The following is a 23395-nucleotide window of genomic DNA, read 5'->3' as shown; positions in this document are numbered from 1 at the left end:
TATGCTGAAAGATGAAGTTCCTCTTCATGTTCAGCTTTCTAGCAAAAGCCTGAAGGTTTTGTGCCAATATTGACTGGTATTTGGAACTGTTAATAATTCCCTCTACCTTGACTAAGGCCTCAGTTCCAGCTGAAGAAAAACAGCCCCAAAGCATGATGCTGCCCCCACCATGCTTCACGGTGGGTATGGTGTTCTTTTGGTGATGTGCAGTGTTATTTTTGGGCCAAACATCTTTTAGAATTTTGGCCAAAAAATTCAACCTTGGTTTCATCAGACCAGAACACATTTTCCCACATGCTTTTGGGAGACTTCAGATGTGTATTTGCAAAATTTAGCCAGACTTGGATGTTTTTCTTCGGAAGAAAAGGCTTCCGTCTTGCCACTCTACCCCATAGCCCAGACATATGAAGAATACAGAGATTGTTGTCACATGGACCACACAGCCAGTACTTGCCAGATATTCCTGCAGCTCCTTTAATGTTGCTGTAGGCCTCTTGGCAGCCCCCCAGACCAGTTTTCTTCTCGTCTTTTCATCAATTTTGGAGGGACATCCAGTTCTTGGTAATGTCACTGTTGCGCCATATTTTCTCCACTCGATGATGACTGTCTTCACTGTGTTCCATGGTATATCTAATGCCTTGGAAATTCTTTTGTACCCTTCTCCTGACTGATACCTTTTAACAGTGAGATCCCTCTGATGCTTTAGAAGCTCTCTGCGGACCATGGCTTTTGCTGTAGGATGCGACTAAGCAAATGTCAGGAAAGACCTACTAGAACAGCTGAACTTTATTTGGGGTTAATCAGAGGCACTATAAATGATGGCAGGTGTGTACTGACTCCTATTTAACATAATTTTTAATGTGATTGCTTAATTCTGAACAAAGCTACATCCCCAGTTATAAGAGGGTGTGCACACTTATGCAACCACATCATTTTATGTTTACTTTCCCCCCAAAAGATCACAGTTTGTTTTTCAATTGAGTTGTACAGTTTATAGGTCACATTAAAGGTGGAAAAAGTTCTGAAATGATTTATCTTTGTCTCATTTTTTTTTATATCACAGGGGTGTGTAGACTTTTTATATCCACTGTACACATTATGTTATGACATTAACTTGGGGGACCTTTTTTTTTTTTTTTCTTAACTGCTGCTTTAAAGAATAACTAAAAGGATGGAGTTGGATTAGAACACAAAACTGAAAAAATTATAGAAAAGGAGACTATTCTCAGGAAACCTTCAAGGGACAGAGCCGCTTGCCATATGTTCCGGTAAACAACATACATTTAAACCAACTTCTCAAAGGCAGCACTAAATCCCCCCCAAAAAAGTAGTGAATTATAAATAATTAATTCATTTTTTTCTGGGATTGAGTGCTGCCCTTAAAAAGTTGGTGGATTAGAACACCTGTCAGGTCTTTATAGCCCCCATTAGGGAGATTCACCCTCTCTGTTCATCCTGTGTACCATTATCATTGAAAGTAGAATAAAACCCACACATTTTGGGTTTTCCCCATAAAAATAATAGAGGGGAAATCTTCCAATGGGGACACTAGTTCTGGAGACCTGGGAGTCCCCAATTAATTCCTTTACTTTGTAGCGATTTCCTCTCACCTCCTGTTTTGACTGTAGGAGAGGTAGTGAAGGGAAACCTTCCCAAAGGTATACAGATAGCAAAGAAAAACCATAACCCCTCCCTTATTTTATCTAAAATGGAAGTAAAAAAAAAAAGTTTTTACTATAGTTTTACTTTAGCCTAACACTATAAATTGCCAAGGAATCGTACAGGAATTGCACTGCATTCCAGTGCAATTACCATGCAAATTCAGTGCTGTGCCAACTGGGCTAATTAATTTTGAATGGGCTGAAATCGCACCAACTTAACGCATGCACTACTTTTGGTAATGCACTGCATCTGGATCAAATGATAGTTTTGTACCAGGCGATTCAGGGCAGGCAAACGCACTGCGTTTGGGGTGTTAACAATGCATGGACACCTGCAGCAGATTGAAAGGGCAGTGCTTTTTTTTTAAATTCCATAATGTTTTGGCCGTGCTTTGTTAATGTGGTGTGGGAAACGTGCACAGATCATGGGTTTCCCGCACTGCGTTCTAGTATGGATCAGGGCATGAGCTTTTTTGGAAAAAAAATAAATAAATAGAAGTTGATTGGTTGCTGTCAGGAATGGACTCAGCACTGGTGGTGGGACTCACCTGCCGTGTGGGCTGCAGTACCAGGGCTGACCAGCGGGTGCTCTCAGCAACCAGAAGCTCACTCCTGCAGTCAGCCATCAGCTGAAGCTGATTGCAGGAGGTGTATTTAAGCAGGACCAGGCCTGTGATCAGGGCCTTTATTGTATTGTTTCCCATGAGCCCCTGTACCTGGTATCCTGTGTTCCTGTTCTGCTGACTATCTGATTTGTTGCCGACCCTGCCTGATCCTGATCTCTGCTGACTTCTCCTGCTTGATCCCTGGCTTGCCTGACCATCCTTCTGCCTGATCCTCAGTACCGCGCTGCCCGTGAGTTACTGAACCCGGCTTGTGACCCTGACTATTCTCTGCCTGCTCCTCCGATACCTCACTGCCCGCACGTTGCTGACCTGGCCTGCCTGACGCTACCCAGACCATCCATCCTGCACGGATCTGTCCCTGTTACTAGGTCTGCCAGCCTCTTCACGTCAGGCTTTCCCACGGTACATACCCTCGGCGGACCCCTCTACCACAGTTGGGTGCACTCAGGGGCCGCGACCTGGTCTCAGTCCTGCGCCAAGTCCATCCCCACCATCAGGGGCTCTGGTGAAAAGGCAGACTGGGGCTTAGACTCCGCACCCTGGGGAATCCCGTTCTGTGGGTACTAGAGATCCCGCCGCGCGGTGCCTGACAGTACCTAGCAGCCTGCCTGACCATTCCACCTCTCCAGCCCTGACTACGCCTGTGTTCCTGAAGCCTGCTACTTCCCTGTGTCAGTCCACACATTTCTGGTCATACCTGGATCCCTAACAGTTGCCATGCACAGCTGCTCCAGTTTTGATAAATTCCCACTATTGCAACTTTGATAGAAGAATATCTTAACACCTTCCATTCTGCCTATAGCAGATTGACGGCCGGGCGCGACGCTCCTCCTTCTGGGTGGACGTCATATGACGTCCTGTCAGAAGGTGCCGCTCAAGCAGCCGTGCAGCAGCGTGATCTGTCACCGGCTGTGCCCTCGGGACACAGTAGAGGACAGATCACTACATCGGCCCGCTGTCAGTGTCCTGTCACCGCTGTGACTAACCACAACAGATCACATGACAATTGTATACAATGGATGGCTTCATGCCATCCATTGTATACAATTGTGTTGTCAGCTGTGACTGGTCACAACAGTCACATGGTACAGACAGGCCCATCTGTACCATATGTTGAGCTTTACCCAATCACAGCTAATCACAACAAAAGACTAAATCAATCAGTTTCATTCAGTAAAAATGGTTGCTAATGTCAATGAAAAACATTGGTATTAGCAATCATAATGCGTAAAAAAAAAAAACAACTATGCACATTGTTAACATTGTATTACTCTGGTCACAGTGTGTTGAAAAAAAAAATTGTAAATAGAAAAAAATAGTAATAGAAAAAAGAATAAATTAAATATTTTTTATTTCCACATACTGGTCACCAGTCAGTGTCCCTGATCACTGCCACACCAGTTATATGATAAATGCTGTACTGGACTGATGACAACATATAAAAAAAAAAAAGAAAAAAATTATTTTTTCAATTTCTTAATTTTCCAAAAATTGGGACAAAAAATTACAAAATTACAGCTTCATGCCTCTTACCAAATACCCTGGACTGTCTATTTTCCAAAAAAATGGTCATATAGGGGGTATTTGTACTATCCTGGCATTTTCAGGCCTCAAGAAATGAGATTGGCCGTCAGTATATCAGCATTGATCGATTGTCAGATATATATACCATGATTTTTGGACTCTAGCTTTCCTACAGACTAAATTATAAACACTGATCTGGGGTATTTTCACCAAAGAAATGTAGCAGAATACATTTTGACTGAAATTTATGAAGAAAGCTTATTTATTTGCAAAAATTTTAAAAACAGAGACGAAGAAGAACGCGTTTTTTTTCCAATTTTTTTTTTTAAACTCAGTGCTGATTAAATACCATAAAAAGAAAGCCCTATTTGTGTGAACAAATTATAATTATTTTTAAAGGGTACAGTGTTGCATGACAGCGCAATTTTCATTCAAAGCGAGACAAAGTGCTGAAAGCTGAAAATTGGCCTGGGCAGGAAAGGGGTAAAAGTGCCCGGTAGGCAAGTGGCTATTACATACACATGTGTGATATTCCTACACTTTTCATTGCTGACTATTCTGCTCTAAAACAGACACCGGTACCTGTGCTGGAGGCTGGGCTCAGCCACAATCTGGAGGTTTTGCAGAGAAGATCCGTCATTGATATGAAGGAACAAAACTTCTTTGTGGGCTCGGACTGAGCGCACCCAACCCTGCGGAAGGAGAGGAGGTTAGTGAGCCCACATATTCTACAATGATGTAACAACCCAACTACACCGAAGGCTTTGCACAGCTTTGGTCATACATAATGCCGAGCTGTTTGATTCCCCCAGATGAGACTTTCTATGTAATACATCGGATTTATCTCTCCTTCATACTGGGCATGAAGACTCCATTTGTTTCTATACAAGAAATACAGCCAACTAGCATGATGTAGTGTGAGTTACATAGTTAGTCTGGCTGAAAAAAGACAAAAGTCCATCCAGTTCAACCATTAAAAAAAAATAATTTATAATCCTACACCCACAGTTGATCCAGAGGAAGGCAAAAAAAAACCAGCAAAGAATGATCCAATTTGCTCCTGTAGGGGAAAAAATCCTTCCCGATCCCCCGAGAGGCAATCGGATATTCCCTGGATCAAATTTACCTATAAATGTTCTATCCAGTTATATTCTGTGTATCCAAGAAAGAATCCGGGACTTTTTTAAAGCAATCCACTGAGCTGGCCAGAACCAACTCTTGAGGGATAGACACAAAGTTTACCCAATACACCTTTTCATCAAAAGCCACACAACAGATATACTGTATATTACTTGTTATAAAGTTCCTGTCAAAGTATAACTAACAGCAAAACTTTATTTTTAGTTTTGGATACCATGGGGAGGAATTAGAACCCCCGTCAGGTTATGTGTGTATGTTCCACTATTAGGGAGATTCACCCTATTTATCACAAAGAACAGGTTGTACCCAGAACAGTAATAGAGGGGAAACATTCCACTAGCTTTGGTGACCCCATTGGATTTGCAGGGATTTCCTCACTTCCTGTAGTGGCTATGGGACAGGAAGTGAAGGTAATTTTCCCTGATGGGACACAGATGGCATGTAAAAAAAGAAAACCTGACAGGAGTTGTAACCTTCCCTTATTCTATCCAAAACGTAAGAAAAAAAAAAGTTTTGCCTATAGTTCTGCTTTAAAGTGATTTTTTTTTGTAAAATAATATACATGTCTATACGTACCTGCTGTGTGCAGTGGTTTGGCACAGAGCAGCCTGGATCCTCCTCTTCTCGGGTCCCCCGCAGGCTCTCCTGGCTCCTCCTGTCTGTCGGGTGCCCCCACAGCAAGCAGCTTGCTATGGGTGCACCCGCTTCTCCGTGTGTCCATTCACACACGGAGCAGTGGCTTACCCCCACGCCCTCTCTCTTCTCACTGGCTGACTGGCTGTGATTGACAGTAGCGAGAACCAATGGCTGCCGCTTGCTGTCTCAGCCAAATGAGGAGGCAGAGACCCGGGACAGCCGAGGCTGTCATTCACTTCGCTGGATCGCGATGAGGCTCAGGCAAGTATTGAGGAGGCTGGGGGAGCTGCTGCACACAGAAGGTCTTTTTACCTTCAAGCATAGAATGCATAAAGGTAAAACACCTGGAGCCTTTGGAAACACTTTAAAGATAAAAAATTACGAGGATAAAAACAAAAAAAATGTTTTATCCCACTAAGCTCCTGTAAGTTCTAAGCAAGTTCTATGTTGAAGGTTTGGCAGTCCTATGCAAAATGCTTATCTATGAGACAGAGTTCATTTATTTTAGTCATTCATACTGTGCTGATATATTCTGCAGAGCATTACAGACAATGCTGAGCCATTCACAGCAATCCCTGACCAGAGAGATCACAGTCCATATCGAGGAAAGACATTTAGGCCTCATTCATAAGAGGTGTACTAAACCATACGCTCATGCAGGGCCATGTTTAGCACATCCACCTGGCAGTACTAAAGTCATGGGTTCGAATCCCAACCACGGCACCACCTGCCTGGAGTTTGCATGTTCTCCCTGTGTGGGTTTCCTCCGGGTACTCCGGTTTCCTCCCACACTCCAAAGATATACTGGTAGGTTAATTGGCTCCTGTCTAAATTGGCCCTAGTATGTGTATGTATGAATGTGAGTTAAGGACCTTAGATTGTACGCCCCTTGAGGGTTAGGGACTGATGTGAATGTACAATATATATGTAAAGCGCTGCGTAAATTGATGGCACTATGTAAGTACCTGGAATAAATAAATAAATTGGTGGTGGTCCAGGTTTCCTCGTGCAGGCAGTCCAATTCATGTCCATTGGCACATAGTGGCTGCATGGACTTAGTTGCTGTGTCTTTACATGACATCCATGTAGATGAGGGTGCGTGTCACTGAACTTACACTGTCTATATCTGGGGACATGCACCGACACGGATGTCACATTGGGACACAGCAGCTGTGTCCCAAAGGACATCAATGGGACAGCCTGTACGGGGATGCACACAACACCTGAGGGTAAAGACGGCCTTGCAGGGGCATACGGTAAGAGAGGCCCTGTGTGAGAGGCCCTAACCACTTACAATCCTGAGGATTTACCCTCCTTCCTGATCAGGCCATTTTTTGCGTTACAGCGCTCCATTACTTTAACTGACAATTGCGCGGTTATGCAACAACGCACCCAAATGAAATTTACGTCCTTTTTTTCCTATGAATTAAGCTTTCTTTCGGTGGTATTGATAGCCTGTGTATTTTTTATGCTAAAAAAAAAAAAGAGAAGACTGAAAAAAAAACAATATTTTTGATTTTTTTTTGCTATTAAACGTGTCCAGTAAAAGAATTTACAAAAAAAAAAAAAATCTAAATTTTTTCATAAATTTAGGCCATGTGAAAGCTATAGCGTTTACAAATGGAGGTATATATACTGGGATTTTTTTTTTTTTGCTAGTAATGGCAGCGATCAGCGATTTATAGCAGGACTGCGGCAGGCATTCTGACATTGAGGGGGGAACTGACTTGGTGTCACTGACATCCCCAGTGACACCAATACAGTGATCAGTGCTTAGGGGGGAAAAAAAACACTGACACAGTAATAATGGCACTGGGCAGGCAGGTGTTAACATGAGGGGTGATCAAAGGGTTAACTGTGTGCTGTTTACTGTGTCCGTGCTTCACTGTAAGCCATGCAAAGCAGTGTGCAGGAGCTGACAGGAAGGAGAACTGTTTTGTGTACAAACAGTTGTTCCCCCCCCCAAAGTCGGAGATGCTCAGCAATCACTGGACGCTGGCGAGTAATCATCAGCTGGGACCTGACGATTGACAGCTGAGGCAGCGAATGGTGGCGTGGATAGTGTGTGTGTGTGTGTCAGATAGTGGTTAAAGTGATAGTAAAACCTACATATACCCAATGAAGTGCCCGGCCTCAGGTGATACAAATCCCCCTCCTACATACGTTGTACCTGTTTATCTGCACTATTTCTTCTCTACATCCCTTCAAATTACAGAATTTATAAAACTAGCCTGAGCTGTCAGAAAACAGAAGGGCGGAGAGCTAAAATTACATACTGCAGAGCTCAGTGAGGAGATCTCTGAGAGCTGTTTGGAGGGAAGGCTCACAACCCCTTCACAGAGCACACTGGAACAGAGCTGAGGATGTCAATCACAGGCTGTGTGCTGGAGCTCCCATCCCTGTCACCTTTGTATCTCTTTGTGTCAGGAAAACTTGTCAGATGTGACTCATGCAGGTAGCAGAGGAAGAAAGCAGCAGAGAGAAATGACACTTAGTGCTCTGAATTGAGACAAGTGCCCACTATAGCGGGATATGCTTTGTTCATATTTCATGTCTGAGGTTTACAACAGTTATTGTTCATCTTCCCTGCCCCTTCTCGGTCAACATGCAATTAAAATAAAGATGAAAAAATACCCAGATTAATCGCTGGATCTTTGTGTTTCTCTATGCAATGCAAACAGATCAGGGTGTTGTACGCAGCTTCCTGAAAACATTACAGCACCCTGTCTCAGGGCTCCTCTGAAGAGTCCTCAGTCCTGGTGCAAGCAGTGGGCTGGATCTTGAGAGGCGTTTTGCAAAATAACAAAATGACTTGATGGGTGGATGTCAGTCTGCAGGAGTGGGCGTTCCTAGGCAGACTTTATTTGCATACAGACCACCCTAGGTCAGGGCTCGACAAATCCCAGACGCCAGGTCACCATGGCGACAAGAAATTGCGTCCTGGCGTCTGGGTTCACAGATATGTATACACGTATACTGAAATCTCCATGTCATTCAGGTTTCTGTGAGATTTCAGCACAGGTGTGATTTTGTCGCTCTCTATCCATGACTGCCTCTCATTGACTTCAATACAAAATTGCATCCCATTGACTTCAATACAATAACACCTCCCACTGACTTCAATGCAAAATCGCCTACCATTGACTTCAATGTAAAAACACCACCCATTGACTCCAATGCAAAAACTCCTGTCAATAGCAATCTTATGTGAACACTTCTCTTTGCATGTCACTTTAGGCTCCGTTCACACTTATGCGACTTGTCATGCAACTCTGGGGTACAAAGGCGCATCACAAGTCGCCCCCCCATGTTTCCCAGTGGGTACCATTCAGATCTGCGTGACTTCAAGGTAGTTCCTGCATTACTTTGGTCCGATTTTCATGCAACTTGAGGGCCATAGACTTCATGTAAACCCTCCAAAGTCGCACCTGAATGTTGTACATGCGACTTGTGTGCGACTTTGTACAGCAGAAACAATTATTCTTGGTCAAAGCTAAAGTTGCACTCATCCAAAGTCGCACTGTAAAGTCGCAATGAAAATCGCACAAGTTTGAAGACGCACAAGTGTGAATGGAGCCTATCACTTGTGAATCTGGAACGCACCGCTAGAAACTCGCTAAGGATTGCATCTGTGTGAACCACCTCAATAGGAACACATAATATCTCGCCTGGCATATGAATCTGTTTGAAAACGCATCCAGAAAGGCATATGTGTGAACCAGGACGGCTCCATTCACACGTGGGCTATTGGGATCATGGCAGAATCAGTGTGATCACAAAACACAGGTTCAGGTGCCATTATTGTCAATGGCACCTAAACCGTGGTGCAGTTTTGCTGCGATTGTCGCGTGGCCAATCCCATCACGGGAAGCTTGTCATCCAAATGTTGCCTTGCCCCGGGAGCTGACAACCCACGCTACACTAAAAAAAAAAAAATTGGCTCCTAACATTTTTAGCTGGCTCCTAGATTCAAGGCAATATTGTCAAGCCCTGCCCTAGGTAAGACCCATGTAACATCATGAGCCTCCATGATTAAAAGGAATGAAATCCAATGAATGAAAGAGGCGGGACAGGGACAGTCAGGCTGGGGAGGAAAGTGCTGGATGACGCTGGACATCCTCTAGCTAGGAGGACTCTTTCGGACTTGCTGCAGCTTCTAATGCACACGGTGGGAAGCTCACAGTGTGCAGTGAAATCAGAGCGATTTCAGTCCAGGAAAGGAGCCGGTACAAGTGTGCAAGCCCAAGTCAAGGTGACAGCTTCTAGGACCGGAAGTTGCTGAGCTCTATTCCACGGTGCTGGTGTGAAAGAGGGGGACGTGGTGGTCATGTGACTGCGATGAAACCTCAGAGGACGGTACAGAAATGTGAGGAAAGATCTTTGCCATGTTGACCTTCAGCTCTTTAGGAGCGGATCCATTAGTACAGAGTTCTCACCTACCTGAATTTTCACTTTCTTTATGTTTCCACCATGACTGGTGAGTGCGTCGCGCACACATAACCTGCTCCCGCTTCGGTGACAACGGTGCCAAGGACAGCGTGACACCAGCCTGGTGACAACCTTCCCTGCTGCGAACATGGTTCCTGCAGATCACCACTGATGATGATGAAGCACAGCGAGTGTAAGAGACCCAACTCCTGAAATGCAGAATGACATCGGTAAAACATCTTTGTGATCCAGGCACACGTCTGTTTCCTCTCCATAATAGTGCCAGGATAGATAATAACTGCTGATCTGCCTGAAATCCAGAGAATGCTTTTCTTTCTGTCTGGGCTGACAACTCTGCTTCGCTAAAATCCCGACCATCCGCCCTGCCTGCTGAGCTGCAGGACGACTCCTCACCCAGCTCCCCTCTCTGTCCCTCTTCATATACACACAGTCATTTCTTTCCAGGAAAAACAATTCTGCTGCTGTGAATCACAAAATCCTGCCCATACTCTTGGGAGATGTAGATCTGGGGGTGTGCGGGGAAGGGCTCTTGGGACTTGTAGTTCTGGGGTTGGGTAAGCAAAGGGTACTTGAGGGATGTAGATCAGGGGTGCATAGGGAAAGGGCTCTTGGGAGACATAGATCTGAGGGTATGTAGGGAAAGGGCACTTGGGAGATGGTAGATCTGAGGGTGTGTGTGTAGGGAAAGGGATCTTGGGAGATGTAGATCTGAGGTGTGTAGGGAAAGAGCTCTTGGGAGATGTAGATCCGAGGGTGTGGAGGGAAAGGGCTCTTGGGAGACGTAGATCCGAGTGTGTGGAGGCAAAGGGCTCTTGGGAGACGTAGATCCGAGTGTGTGGAGGCAAAGGGCTCTTGGGAGATGTAGATCCGAGTGTGTGGAGGGAAAGAGCTCTTGGGAGACGTAGATCCGAGGGTGTGTAGGGAAAGGGCTTTTGGGAGACGTAGATCCGAGGGTGTGTAGGAAAAGGGCTCTTGGGAGACGTAGATCCGAGGGTGTGTAGCGAAAGGGCTCTTGGGAGACGTAGATCCGAGGGTGTGTAGGGAAAGGGCTCTTGGGAGACGTATATCCGAGGGTGTGTAGGCAAAGGGCTCTCGGGAGACGTAGATCCGAGGGTGTGTAGGCAAAGGGCTCTCGGGAGACGTAGATCCGAGGGTGTGTAGGCAAAGGGCTCTTGGGAGACGTAGATCCGAGGGTGTGTAGGGAAAGGGCTCTTGGCAGACGTAGATCCGAAGGTGTGTAGGGAAAGGGCTCTTGGGAGACGTAGATCCGAGGGTGTGTAGGGAAAGGGCTCTTGGGAGACGTAGATCCGAGGGTGTGTAGGGAAAGGGCTCCTGGGAGACGTAGATTCGAGGGTGTGTAGGGAAAGGGCTCTTGGGAAACGTAGATCTGAGGCTGTGTAGGGAAAGGGCTCTTGGGAGACGTAGATCCGAGGGTGTGTAGGGAAAGGGTTCTTGGGAGACGTAGATCTGAGGGTGTGTAGGGAGAGGGCTCTTGGGAGACGTAGATCTGAGGGTGTGTAGGGAGAGGGCTCTTGGGAAATGTAGATTCAGGGTGTGTAGGGAAAGGGCTCTTGGGAAACGTAGGTCTGAGGCTGTGTAGGGAAAGGGCTCTTGGGAGACATAGATCTTAGGGTGTGTAGGGAAAGGGCTCTTGGGAGACGTAGATCCGAGGGTGTGTAGGGAAAGGGCTTTTGGAAGATGTAGATCCGAGGGTGTGTAGGTAAAGGGCTCTGGGGAGACGTAGATCTGAGGGTGTGTAGGGAAAGGGCTCTAATAAGATGCAGTTCTGGGGGGGGGGGGATGTATAGAAAGTACTCTTGGGATGTAGATCTGTGGATGTGCAGGGAAGAGCTCTTGGGAAATGTGTATCTGGGGGTGTCTGAACAATCCAGTTAATATCCAGTCAGGCGGGATCTTGCACTACATACTTTTATAGCTAAAGAAGATCATACAACCAGACTGTATCCTGTATGGGGAGCTGTAATCTGACTGTACGATCTCCGTAGAGCTCAGTGTACAGGTGATGAGATCATACAACCAGATTGTATGGTGTATGGTCAGATCTGCAGTTCTACAGACCTGTGACTGACCTTTGTCCTGGTATGACGCACAGTGTGTGAGCAGACACATGACTGGCCTCTGACACCAGCCCCGTGTGTCCCCTTCTCACCTCACCTGCCTCTCCGGGGTCACCCCCTCCACATCTTACCGGTTGCATGAAGATGTGTTGCTGTATCTGCGCATGTGCCAGTTTCAGGCATAAGCAGACGATCAGCGATCTCGCTCTGAGAAAGTGTTAACTCCTTTCATGCTGGATCCTTTCATGCTGGATTGCAAGTACAGGAGTCACATGCATCGGATCACTGCTGCTGCTGCTGACGTTCCTAATGTCGCCAAGCTGCTGGGGGGGTGACATGGCAAGTACAGTCACATGTGGGGGGATCAGTGATATTGGGGGCCCATAACATGTTTTGGTGGTGCAGTTACACGTGGGTACCAGTCACATGGGGGTGGGGATTTGCATCAAGGGAGACTGAGCTTATTGCCAGGGGGTGATGTTTGCGTCAATGGGGGGGGGCAGATCTTCACGGGGTACTGATCCTGGGGTGAGGGGGGTAATGACAAGGGGGGCACATCTTCACGGGGGAATGATTTTGCTGGTGAATAATGACAAGGGGGGCAGATCTTCATGGGGGACTGATCTTGCTGGGGGGGAATGACAAGGGGGGCAGATCTTCACGGGGGACTGATCTTGCTGGGTAATAATGACAAGGGGGGCACATCTTCACGGCGGATTGATCTTGGTGGGGGGTAATGACAAGGGGGGCACATCTTCACGGGGGACTGATTTTGCTGGGGGGGAATGACAAGGGGGGCAGATCTTCACGGGGGACTGATCTTGCTAGAGGGAGTGACAAGGGGGGCAGATCTTCATGGGGGACTGATCTTGCTGGGGAATAATGACAAGGGGGGCACATCTTCATGGCGGATTGATCTTGCTGGGGGGGGAATGACAAGGGGGGCACATCTTCATGGGGGACTGATCTTGCTGGGGGGGTATGACAAGGGGGGCACATCTTCACGGGGGACTGATCTTGCTGGGAGGGAATGACAAGGGGGGCACATCTTCACGGGGGACTGATCATGCTGGAGGGAGTGACAAGGAGGGCAGATCTTCATGGGGGACTGATTTTGCTGGGGGGGAATGACAAGGGGGGCACATCTTCACGGGGGACTGATTTTGCTGGGGAATAATGACAAGGGGGGCACATCTTCACGGGGGACTGATCTTGTTGGAGGGAGTGACAAGGGGGGCAGATCTTCATGGGGGACTGATCTTGCTGGGGGGAATGACAAGGGGGGCACGTCTTCACGGGGGAATGATTTTGCTGGGGAATAATGACAAGGGGGGCACATCTTCACGGGGGAATGATTTTGCTGGGGAATAATGACAAGGGGGGCACATCTTCACGGGGGACTGATCTTGCTGGAGGGAGTGACAAGAGGGGCAGATCTTCATGGGGGACTGATCTTGCTGGGGAATAAAGACAAGGGGGGCACATCTTCACGGCGGATTGATCTTGCTGGGGGGGGAATGACAAGGGGGGCACATCTTCGCTGGGGACTGATTTTGCTAGGGAATAATGACAAGGAGGGCAGATCTTCATGGGGGACTGATTTTGCTGGGGAATAATGACAAGGGGGGCACATCTTCATGGGGGACTGATTTTGCTGGGGAATAATGACAAGGAGGGCAGATCTTCATGGGGGACTGATTTTGCTGGGGAATAATGACAAGGGGGGCACATCTTCATGGGGGACTGATCATGCTGGAGGGAGTGCCAAGGGGGGCAGATCTTCACGGGGGACTGATCTTGCTGGAGGGAGTGACAAGGGGGGCAGATCTTCATGGGGGACTGATTTTGCTGGGGAATAATGACAAGGAGGGCAGATCTTCATGGGGGACTGATTTTGCTGGGGGGGAATGACAAGGGGGGCACATCTTCACGGGGGACTGATTTTGCTGGGGAATAATGACAAGGGGGGCACATCTTCACGGGGGACTGATCTTGCTGGAGGGAGTGACAAGGGGGGCAGATCTTCATGGGGGACTGATCTTGCTGGGGGGAATGACAAGGGGGGCACATCTTCACGGGGGAATGATTTTGTTGGGGAATAATGACAAGGGGGGCACATCTTCACGGCGGATTGATCTTGCTGGGGGGGAATGACAAGGGGGGCACATCTTCATGGGGGACTGATCTTGCTGGGGGGGTATGACAAGGGGGGCACATCTTCACGGGGGACTGATCTTGCTGGGGGGGAATGACAAGGGGGGCACATCTTCACGGGGGACTGATCATGCTGGAGGGAGTGACAAGGAGGGCAGATCTTCATGGGGGACTGATTTTGCTGGGGGAGAATGACAAGGGGGGCACATCTTCACAGGGGACTGATTTTGCTGGGGAATAATGACAAGGGGGGCACATCTTCACGGGGGACTGATCTTGTTGGAGGGAGTGACAAGGGGGGCAGATCTTCATGGGGGACTGATCTTGCTGGGGGGAATGACAAGGGGGGCACATTTTCACGGGGGACTGATTTTGCTGGGGAATAATGACAAGGGGGGCACATCTTCACGGGGGACTGATCTTGTTGGAGGGAGTGACAAGGGGGGCAGATCTTCATGGGGGACTGATCTTGCTGGGGGGAATGACAAGGGGGGCACGTCTTCACGGGGGAATGATTTTGCTGGGGAATAATGACAAGGGGGGCACATCTTCACGGGGGAATGATTTTGCTGGGGAATAATGACAAGGGGGGCACATCTTCACGGGGGACTGATCTTGCTGGAGGGAGTGACAAGAGGGGCAGATCTTCATGGGGGACTGATCTTGCTGGGGAATAAAGACAAGGGGGGCACATCTTCACGGCGGATTGATCTTGCTGGGGGGGGAATGACAAGGGGGGCACATCTTCGCTGGGGACTGATTTTGCTAGGGAATAATGACAAGGAGGGCAGATCTTCATGGGGGACTGATTTTGCTGGGGAATAATGACAAGGGGGGCAGATCTTCACGGGGGAATGATTTTGCTGGGGAATAATGACAAGGGGGGCACATCTTCATGGGGGACTGATCATGCTGGAGGGAGTGCCAAGGGGGGCAGATCTTCACGGGGGACTGATCTTGCTGGAGGGAGTGACAAGGGGGGCAGATCTTCATGGGGGACTGATCTTGCTGGGGAATAAAGACAAGGGGGGCACATCTTCATGGGGGACTGATCATGCTGGAGGGAGTGACAAGGGGGGCAGATCTTCACGGGGGACTGATCTTGCTGGAGGGAGTGACAAGGGGGGCAGATCTTCATGGGGGACTGATTTTGCTGGGGAATAATGACAAGGAGGGCAGATCTTCATGGGGGACTGATTTTGCTGGGGGGGAATGACAAGGGGGGCACATCTTCACGGGGGACTGATTTTGCTGGGGAATAATGACAAGGGGGGCACATCTTCACGGGGGACTGATCTTGCTGGAGGGAGTGACAAGGGGGGCAGATCTTGATGGGGGACTGATCTTGCTGGGGGGAATGACAAGGGGGGCACATCTTCACGGGGGAATGATTTTGTTGGGGAATAATGACAAGGGGGGCACATCTTCACGGCGGATTGATCTTGCTGGGGGGGAATGACAAGGGGGGCACATCTTCATGGGGGACTGATCTTGCTGGGGGGGTATGACAAGGGGGGCACATCTTCACGGGGGACTGATCTTGCTGGGGGGGAATGACAAGGGGGGCACATCTTCGCTGGGGACTGATTTTGCTAGGGAATAATGACAAGGAGGGCAGATCTTCATGGGGGACTGATTTTGCTGGGGAATAATGACAAGGGGGGCAGATCTTCACGGGGGAATGATTTTGCTGGGGAATAATGACAAGGGGGGCACATCTTCATGGGGGACTGATCATGCTGGAGGGAGTGCCAAGGGGGGCAGATCTTCACGGGGGACTGATCTTGCTGGGTAATAATGACAAGGGGGGCACATCTTCACGGCGGATTGATCTTGCTTGGGGGAGAATGACAAGGGGGGCACATCTTCACATGGGAATGATTTTGTTGGGGAATAATGACAAGGGGGGCACATCTTCACGGCGGATTGATCTTGCTGGGGGGGAATGACAAGGGGGGCACATCTTCATGGGGGACTGATCTTGCTGGGGGGGTATGACAAGGGGGGCACATCTTCACGGGGGACTGATCTTGCTGGGGGGGAATGACAAGGGGGGCACATCTTCGCTGGGGACTGATTTTGCTAGGGAATAATGACAAGGAGGGCAGATCTTCATGGGGGACTGATTTTGCTGGGGAATAATGACAAGGGGGGCAGATCTTCACGGGGGAATGATTTTGCTGGGGAATAATGACAAGGGGGGCACATCTTCATGGGGGACTGATCATGCTGGAGGGAGTGCCAAGGGGGGCAGATCTTCACGGGGGACTGATCTTGCTGGGGGGTAATGACAAGGGGGGCAGATCTTCACGGGGGACTGATCTTGCTGGGGAATAATGACAAGGGGGGCACATCTTCATGGGGGACTGATCTTGCTGGGGGGGTTTGACAAGGGGGGCACATCTTCACGGGGGACTGATCTTGCTGGGAGGGAATGACAAGGGGGGCACATCTTCACGGGGGACTGATCATGCTGGAGGGAGTGACAAGGAGGGCAGATCTTCATGGGGGACTGATTTTGCTGGGGGGGAATGACAAGGGGGGCACATCTTCACGGGGGACTGATTTTGCTGGGGAATAATGACAAGGGGGGCAGATCTTCACGGGGGACTGATCTTGCTGGGGAATAATGACAAGGGGGGCACATCTTCATGGGGGACTGATCTTGCTGGGGGGGTTTGACAAGGGGGGCACATCTTCACGGGGGACTGATCTTGCTGGGAGGGAATGACAAGGGGGGCACATCTTCACGGGGGACTGATCATGCTGGAGGGAGTGACAAGGAGGGCAGATCTTCATGGGGGACTGATTTTGCTGGGGGGGAATGACAAGGGGGGCACATCTTCACGGGGGACTGATTTTGCTGGGGAATAATGACAAGGGGGGCACATCTTCACGGGGGACTGATCTTGTTGGAGGGAGTGACAAGGGGGGCAGATCTTCATGGGGGACTGATCTTGCTGGGGGGAATGACAAGGGGGGCACGTCTTCACGGGGGAATGATTTTGCTGGGGAATAATGACAAGGGGGGCACATCTTCACGGGGGAATGATTTTGCTGGGGAATAATGACAAGGGGGGCACATCTTCACGGGGGAATGATTTTGCTGGGGAATAATGACAAGGGGGGCACATCTTCACGGCGGATTGATCTTGCTGGGGGGGGGAATGACAAGGGGGGCACATCTTCACGGGGGAATGATTTTGCTGGGAAATAATGACCAGGGGGGCACATCTTCACGGGGGAATGATTTTGCTGGGGAATAATTACAAGGGGGGCACATCTTCACGGCGGATTGATCTTGCTTGGGGGAGAATGACAAGGGGGACACATCTTCACGGGGGACTGATTTTGCTGGGGGGGAATGACAAGGGGGGCACATCTTCACGGGGGACTGATCTTGCTGGAGGGAGTGACAAGGGGGGCAGATCTTCATGGGGGACTGATCTTGCTGGGGGGAATGACAAGGGGGGCACATCTTCACGGGGGAATGATTTTGTTGGGGAATAATGACAAGGGGGGCACATCTTCACGGCGGATTGATCTTGCTGGGGGGGAATGACAAGGGGGGCACATCTTCATGGGGGACTGATCTTGCTGGGGGGGTATGACAAGGGGGGCACATCTTCACGGGGGACTGATCTTGCTGGGGGGGAATGACAAGGGGGGCACATCTTCGCTGGGGACTGATTTTGCTAGGGAATAATGACAAGGAGGGCAGATCTTCATGGGGGACTGATTTTGCTGGGGAATAATGACAAGGGGGGCAGATCTTCACGGGGGAATGATTTTGCTGGGGAATAATGACAAGGGGGGCACATCTTCATGGGGGACTGATCATGCTGGAGGGAGTGCCAAGGGGGGCAGATCTTCACAGGGGACTGATCTTGCTGGGGGGTAATGACAAGGGGGGCACATCTTCACGGGGGACTGATTTTGCTGGGGGGGGAATGTCAAGGGGGGCAGATCTTCACGGGGGACTGATCTTGCTGGGGAATAATGACAAGGGGGGCACATCTTCATGGGGGACTGATCTTGCTGGGGGGGTATGACAAGGGGGGCACATCTTCACGGGGGACTGATCTTGCTGGGAGGGAATAACAAGGGGGGCACATCTTCACGGGGGACTGATCATGCTGGAGGGAGTGACAAGGAGGGCAGATCTTCATGGGGGACTGATTTTGCTGGGGGAGAATGACAAGGGGGGCACATCTTCACGGGGGACTGATTTTGCTGGGGAATAATGACAAGGGGGGCACATCTTCACGGGGGACTGATCTTGTTGGAGGGAGTGACAAGGGGGGCAGATCTTCATGGGGGACTGATCTTGCTGGGGGGAATGACAAGGGGGGCACGTCTTCACGGGGGAATGATTTTGCTGGGGAATAATGACAAGGGGGGCACATCTTCACGGGGGACTGATCTTGCTGGAGGGAGTGACAAGAGGGGCAGATCTTCATGGGGGACTGATCTTGCTGGGGAATAATGACAAGGGGGGCACATCTTCACGGGGGACTGATCTTGCTGGAGGGAGTGACAAGGGGGGCAGATCTTCATGGGGGACTGATCTTGCTGGGGAATAAAGACAAGGGGGGCACATCTTCACGGCGGATTGATCTTGCTGGGGGGGGGAATGACAAGGGGGGCACATCATCATGGGGGACTGATCTTGCTGGGGGGGAATGACAAGGGGGGCACATCTTCACGGGGGACTGATCATGCTGGAGGGAGTGACAAGGGGGGCAGATCTTCACGGGGGACTGATCTTGCTGGGGGGTAATGACAAGGGGGGCACATCTTCACGGGGGACTCATTTGGCTGGGGGGGAATGACAAGGGGGGCAGATCTTCACGGGGGACTGATCTTGCTGGGTAATATTGACAAGGGGGGCACATCTTCACGGCGGATTGATCTTGCTGGGGGGTAATGACAGGGGAGGCAGATCTTCATGGGGGACTGATCTTGCTGGGGGGAATAATGACAAGGGGGGCACATCTTCACGGCGGATTGATCTTGCTGGGGGGGAATGACAAAGGGGGCACATCTTCACGGCGGATTGATCTTGCTGGGGGGGGGAATGACAAGGGGGGCACATCTTCACGGGGGAATGATTTTGCTGGGAAATAATGACCAGGGGGGCACATCTTCACGGGGGAATGATTTTGCTGGGGAATAATTACAAGGGGGGCACATCTTCACGGCGGATTGATCTTGCTTGGGGGAGAATGACAAGGGGGACACATCTTCACGGGGGACTGATTTTGCTGGGGGGGAATGACAAGGGGGGCACATCTTCACGGGGGACTGATTTTGCTGGGGGGGAATGACAAGGGGGACACATCTTCACGGGGGACTGATTTTGCTGGGGGGGAATGACAAGGGGGGCACATCTTCACGGGGGACTGATTTTGCTGGGGTGGAATGACAAGGGGGGCACATCTTCACGGGGGGGCTGATTTTGCTGGGGAATAATGACAAGGGGGGCAGATCTTCACGGGGGACTGATCTTGCTGGGGGGAGTGACAAGGGGGGCAGATCTTCATGGGGGACTGATCTTGCTGGGGGGAATGACGGGGGGCAGATCTTCACGGGGGACTGATTTTGCTGGGGAATAATGACAAGGGGGGGCACATCTTCACGGCGGATTGATCTTGCAGGGGGGGAATGACAAGGGGGGCACATCTTGACGGGGGACTGATCTTGCTGGGGGGGAATGACAAGGGGGACAGATGTTCATGGGTGACTGATCTTGGGGGGGTAATGACAAGGGGGGCAGATCTTCACGTGCCACATTATTGATATCAGTTGGGGGAGGAATAGTGCCCCATCGTTGGTGTCAATGGGAGGAATAGTGCACCATCGTTGGTGTTAGTGGGATGAATAGTGCCCCATCCTTAGTATCAGTGACACCAATGATGGGGCACTAATCCTCCCACTTACACCAAAGACACTTAACATGCTGACCCCTGCACCAGGGTAGGTGCTGCTGCAGGCAGCATACCTGGTTGCAGCAGCACCATCTGCACGGCACACTTACCAGGCGGTCAGCTGTCCTCTTTCATTCACTCTGGCTGCTCCCTCACTCGATGTTGTGGGTCCGTTCGGCTACGGCTCCTTGCATGTGATTGGCCGCCTGTGTGCCTTTCCTGAGCTACAGTTCTGTTGCCCAATCACCGGTGAGGAGGCGGAGGCGAGCAGCAGCATGAACATGGAGTGAGGGAGCAGCGCTTCCTGGACTGCATCATCGTGGGACTGGGACACGTAACCAGGTAAGACACAGCAGACCCCATCCCGCTCCGGTACACAGTGTCCTTTCCATTGGAAGGGGTGGCGGCAGCACCACGCCAACCCCCTAAAAAGTTCCACCCTAGGTAAACGCCTTGTTTGCCTCGCAACAATTTCGCCCCTGGGTACAGTGACATGGTAGGGGGAGAGTTCAAATTTGAGTGGGGCAATGATATGGGGGTTGGCAGTGATATGGGGGGGCATTACATATGAAGCACATTGACATGTGGGGGCAGTGACATGGTCAGGCTTGACATGGGGAGGACAGTGACATATGGTGTTGCCTGACATGGGGAGGACAGAGACATGTGAGGGGGCAGTGACATGGTAGGTCCTGACATGGTGAGGGAAGTGACATATGGGCGGACAGTGACATGGTGGGTCCTGACATGGGGAGGTCAGTGACATGGGGAGGACAGTGACATTCTGGGGTCAGTGACATGGGGAGGACAATTACAATGACATGGGGAGGACAGTGACATTGGGGGGTCAGTGACATGGGGAGGACAGTGACATTGGGGGGGCAGTGACATGGGGAGGACAGTGACATTGGGGGGTCAGTGACATGGGGAGGACAGTGACATTGGGGGGTCAGTGACATGGGGAGGACAATTACAATGACATGGGGAGGACAGTGTGGTTGAGTTGTAGTCTGGATGTCGGTCAGTCTGTGTTGTCAGTTGCGTGTGCCAATTTTTTATGATCAGTTGTGGAGTGTTGGTCGTGTTTGCTAGGAGTCTGTGTTTTTGTTTGGGGTGCAGGAAATGTTTCATTTTGTGTTGTAATCAGGTGGAGGTGATGTGTGTCAGGTTGTCAGTCTGTTGTTTCTGTTCTGTTGGATTGGGATCATCCTTGGACTTCTGTAGGTAGATATGGGGGGGTGTCAGGCTGCTTGCGGTGTTGCTCTTGTAATTCTTGTGTGTCATGGCCGGTGTGTTTAGTCTTCATGCTGTTGTATGTTATATTGTTCATGTATGTCTGTTATCCTGTGAAATATCATTGTTCTATTTGTTGGTTTCTAACTGTTCTCTTTGTTCTCTGTTTTAGGTCCAGGCTTTGTTCGCTGTATACAGCATTCTTGTTGCTATTGGGTGTGCCCTTGCAGATCTTCAATGGTCACATCAACCTGTGACAGGACGTGTACTTATCCATGTGGATAGCGAACTTGGCTGATAATTGTGTATCCAGCTCACCTTTACATAATTCTGCTCCTGTGACTTCTGGATAATTCATCTCCTTCATCTGTTTTCAGGCATCAATGTCTCACCTTGCAATAGTGTAGCCTACTTCCTCTGGTCAATAGCAGGGATAGACTGACCATTTTTAAACTCTGGCACTGCCCCAGGGCCAGGGGACAGTAGGGGGCCCCATAAGATGCCCCTGGTACCTTTTTCATAGGCTTTTTTGAGTTTGGGCAAGGACACAGGGGCCACATGAGTTGTTAGTCCTCCCCTGGTCAACAGTGAGAAAAAATAAATGAATGGACTATTGTTGTTATAGCGGTATTCAAGCATTAATTTATTTTTTAATGTGTTTTTTTTTTCTTTTATGATTTAAAATACATTTACTAACATTTTTTGAAATAAAATGTTTTTTGTTTCACCAATAAAAGGGCCATGGCCTATTTTATCCTACTATCTAGTCATGTTTTGTATGTATCAAAATATTTAGATTTATCTTGTGCTTATCCACTTGTCTGCAAGGTTTTACCTCCATGACGACAGTCTTTATTGCTATTCATTACATTGCTACTTTAACTGGCCGTTGCAGAGTCATGTAATATTGTAATAAAATTTAATTTGATTACCAATATATATATATATATATATATATATATATAAATATTATTTTTATTATTTATTTACTTTGTATTATTTTGCATCACCACTGTTTATTTTCGATGATAAATTGATTTTAAAGGCTCAAGTTCTTTCAGCTTCATGCATTGTATGCATGCATTACAAAAACATGTATGCTGCAGTACACCCATCCCCGCCAACCCCCACCACACAATATTTACTTGATCCCCATTGATATCAATGAATGGCCACATCAGCCTTGGATGTCCCTTTTCTCTGCCTTGTCATTGGCTCCCACTGCTCTAAATCACAGGCAGTCATTTAACCTCCCTGGCGGTATTCCCGAGTGTAGCTCGGGGTAAAATGTCTATACCAAAAGCGGTAACCCCGAGTTACACTCGGGCTTACCATGCAGCGCTGCATAGGGAGTCCCTGCAGAGCTTACCTTGTCCTTCGCTAACGCGATGTGTCCCCTGCAGCGTCCCTGGCCATCTCGTCCGGCCGATGCCGGAATCCGGCTCCTGTGTTCCGGTCCCCGTGACGTCGGGACGTACGGGCGCCAACGGCGCCGGGAAATTTGAAAATTTTCAAAAATTTTTTTTTTTTTTAAAACGATTCTACATAGTAAAACATTGCTGTTTCAACCCATTTCACATACATTTTGTCCCGAGTGCTTTGTCCTGTCCCCTGTCTGCAATTTGATTGTTCTTTCTGCCTGGAAACGTAGAAAAGTCCATGGCGTCCAAAAAGCATCCCTTTAGGTCCGACGCGGTTTTAGACCGGCTAGAGAACAGCAATAGTAAATCAGAACCACTTGCAGAATTGAGTGATAATGATTGGTGGGGGAAATTCCTCATCAGACACTGAAAACAATTCTGCGACTAAGCTCAGCGATGTGTGAACTTGGCGCTCTATTTTACATTTCAGTGTTTTTGGTTTGATTATATTATTGAATTAAATGTATGATTTAGAATCTTGTTCAGACAGATTTCAGTGAGTTATTCCTAAAAATTACAGCCTACAATAAAAAAACTACATATTTC

At 49.0% G+C, this 23395-nt stretch overlaps 1 protein-coding gene and 1 long non-coding RNA gene across 7 annotated transcripts in view; one reads left to right on the top strand and one right to left on the bottom strand.

Moving 5' to 3' along the window:
- LOC149437630 (asparaginyl-tRNA synthetase-like) overlaps nt 1–23395 on the bottom strand; it is a 179984-nt gene that overhangs the window by 125012 nt on the left and 31577 nt on the right. For 2 of the 6 annotated variants that reach the window (XM_089660817.1, XM_089660823.1), the window contains exons 1-3: nt 12127–12262; nt 10028–10224; nt 4394–4503 (exon numbers count right to left, since the gene is read on the bottom strand). In XM_089660817.1, the coding sequence (XP_089516943.1) occupies nt 4394–4503; nt 10028–10165 (248 nt within the window). In that variant the 5' untranslated portion in view covers nt 10166–10224; nt 12127–12262. Of the gene's footprint in view, nt 1–4393; nt 4504–10027; nt 10225–12115; nt 12288–23395 lie in introns of those variants that run through there. The other 4 variants (XM_089660820.1, XM_089660822.1, XM_089660821.1 and 1 more) reach the window with 4 other exon arrangements.
- Nucleotides 12121–22187, top strand: LOC149437632 (uncharacterized). Its single transcript, XR_016308033.1, has 2 exons — nt 12121–12453; nt 21601–22187. It is a non-coding gene; the product is annotated as an uncharacterized LOC149437632 (long non-coding RNA).

The sequence above is a fragment of the Staurois parvus genome, unplaced genomic scaffold, assembly GCF_062004578.1.
Source record: "Staurois parvus isolate SC_StPar_1 unplaced genomic scaffold, SC_StPar_1.0 ptg001282l, whole genome shotgun sequence".
Taxonomy (NCBI): domain Eukaryota; kingdom Metazoa; phylum Chordata; class Amphibia; order Anura; family Ranidae; genus Staurois; species Staurois parvus.
The sequence above is the reverse complement of the archived record's forward strand: the minus strand, read 5'-3'. Positions and strand labels throughout refer to the sequence as shown.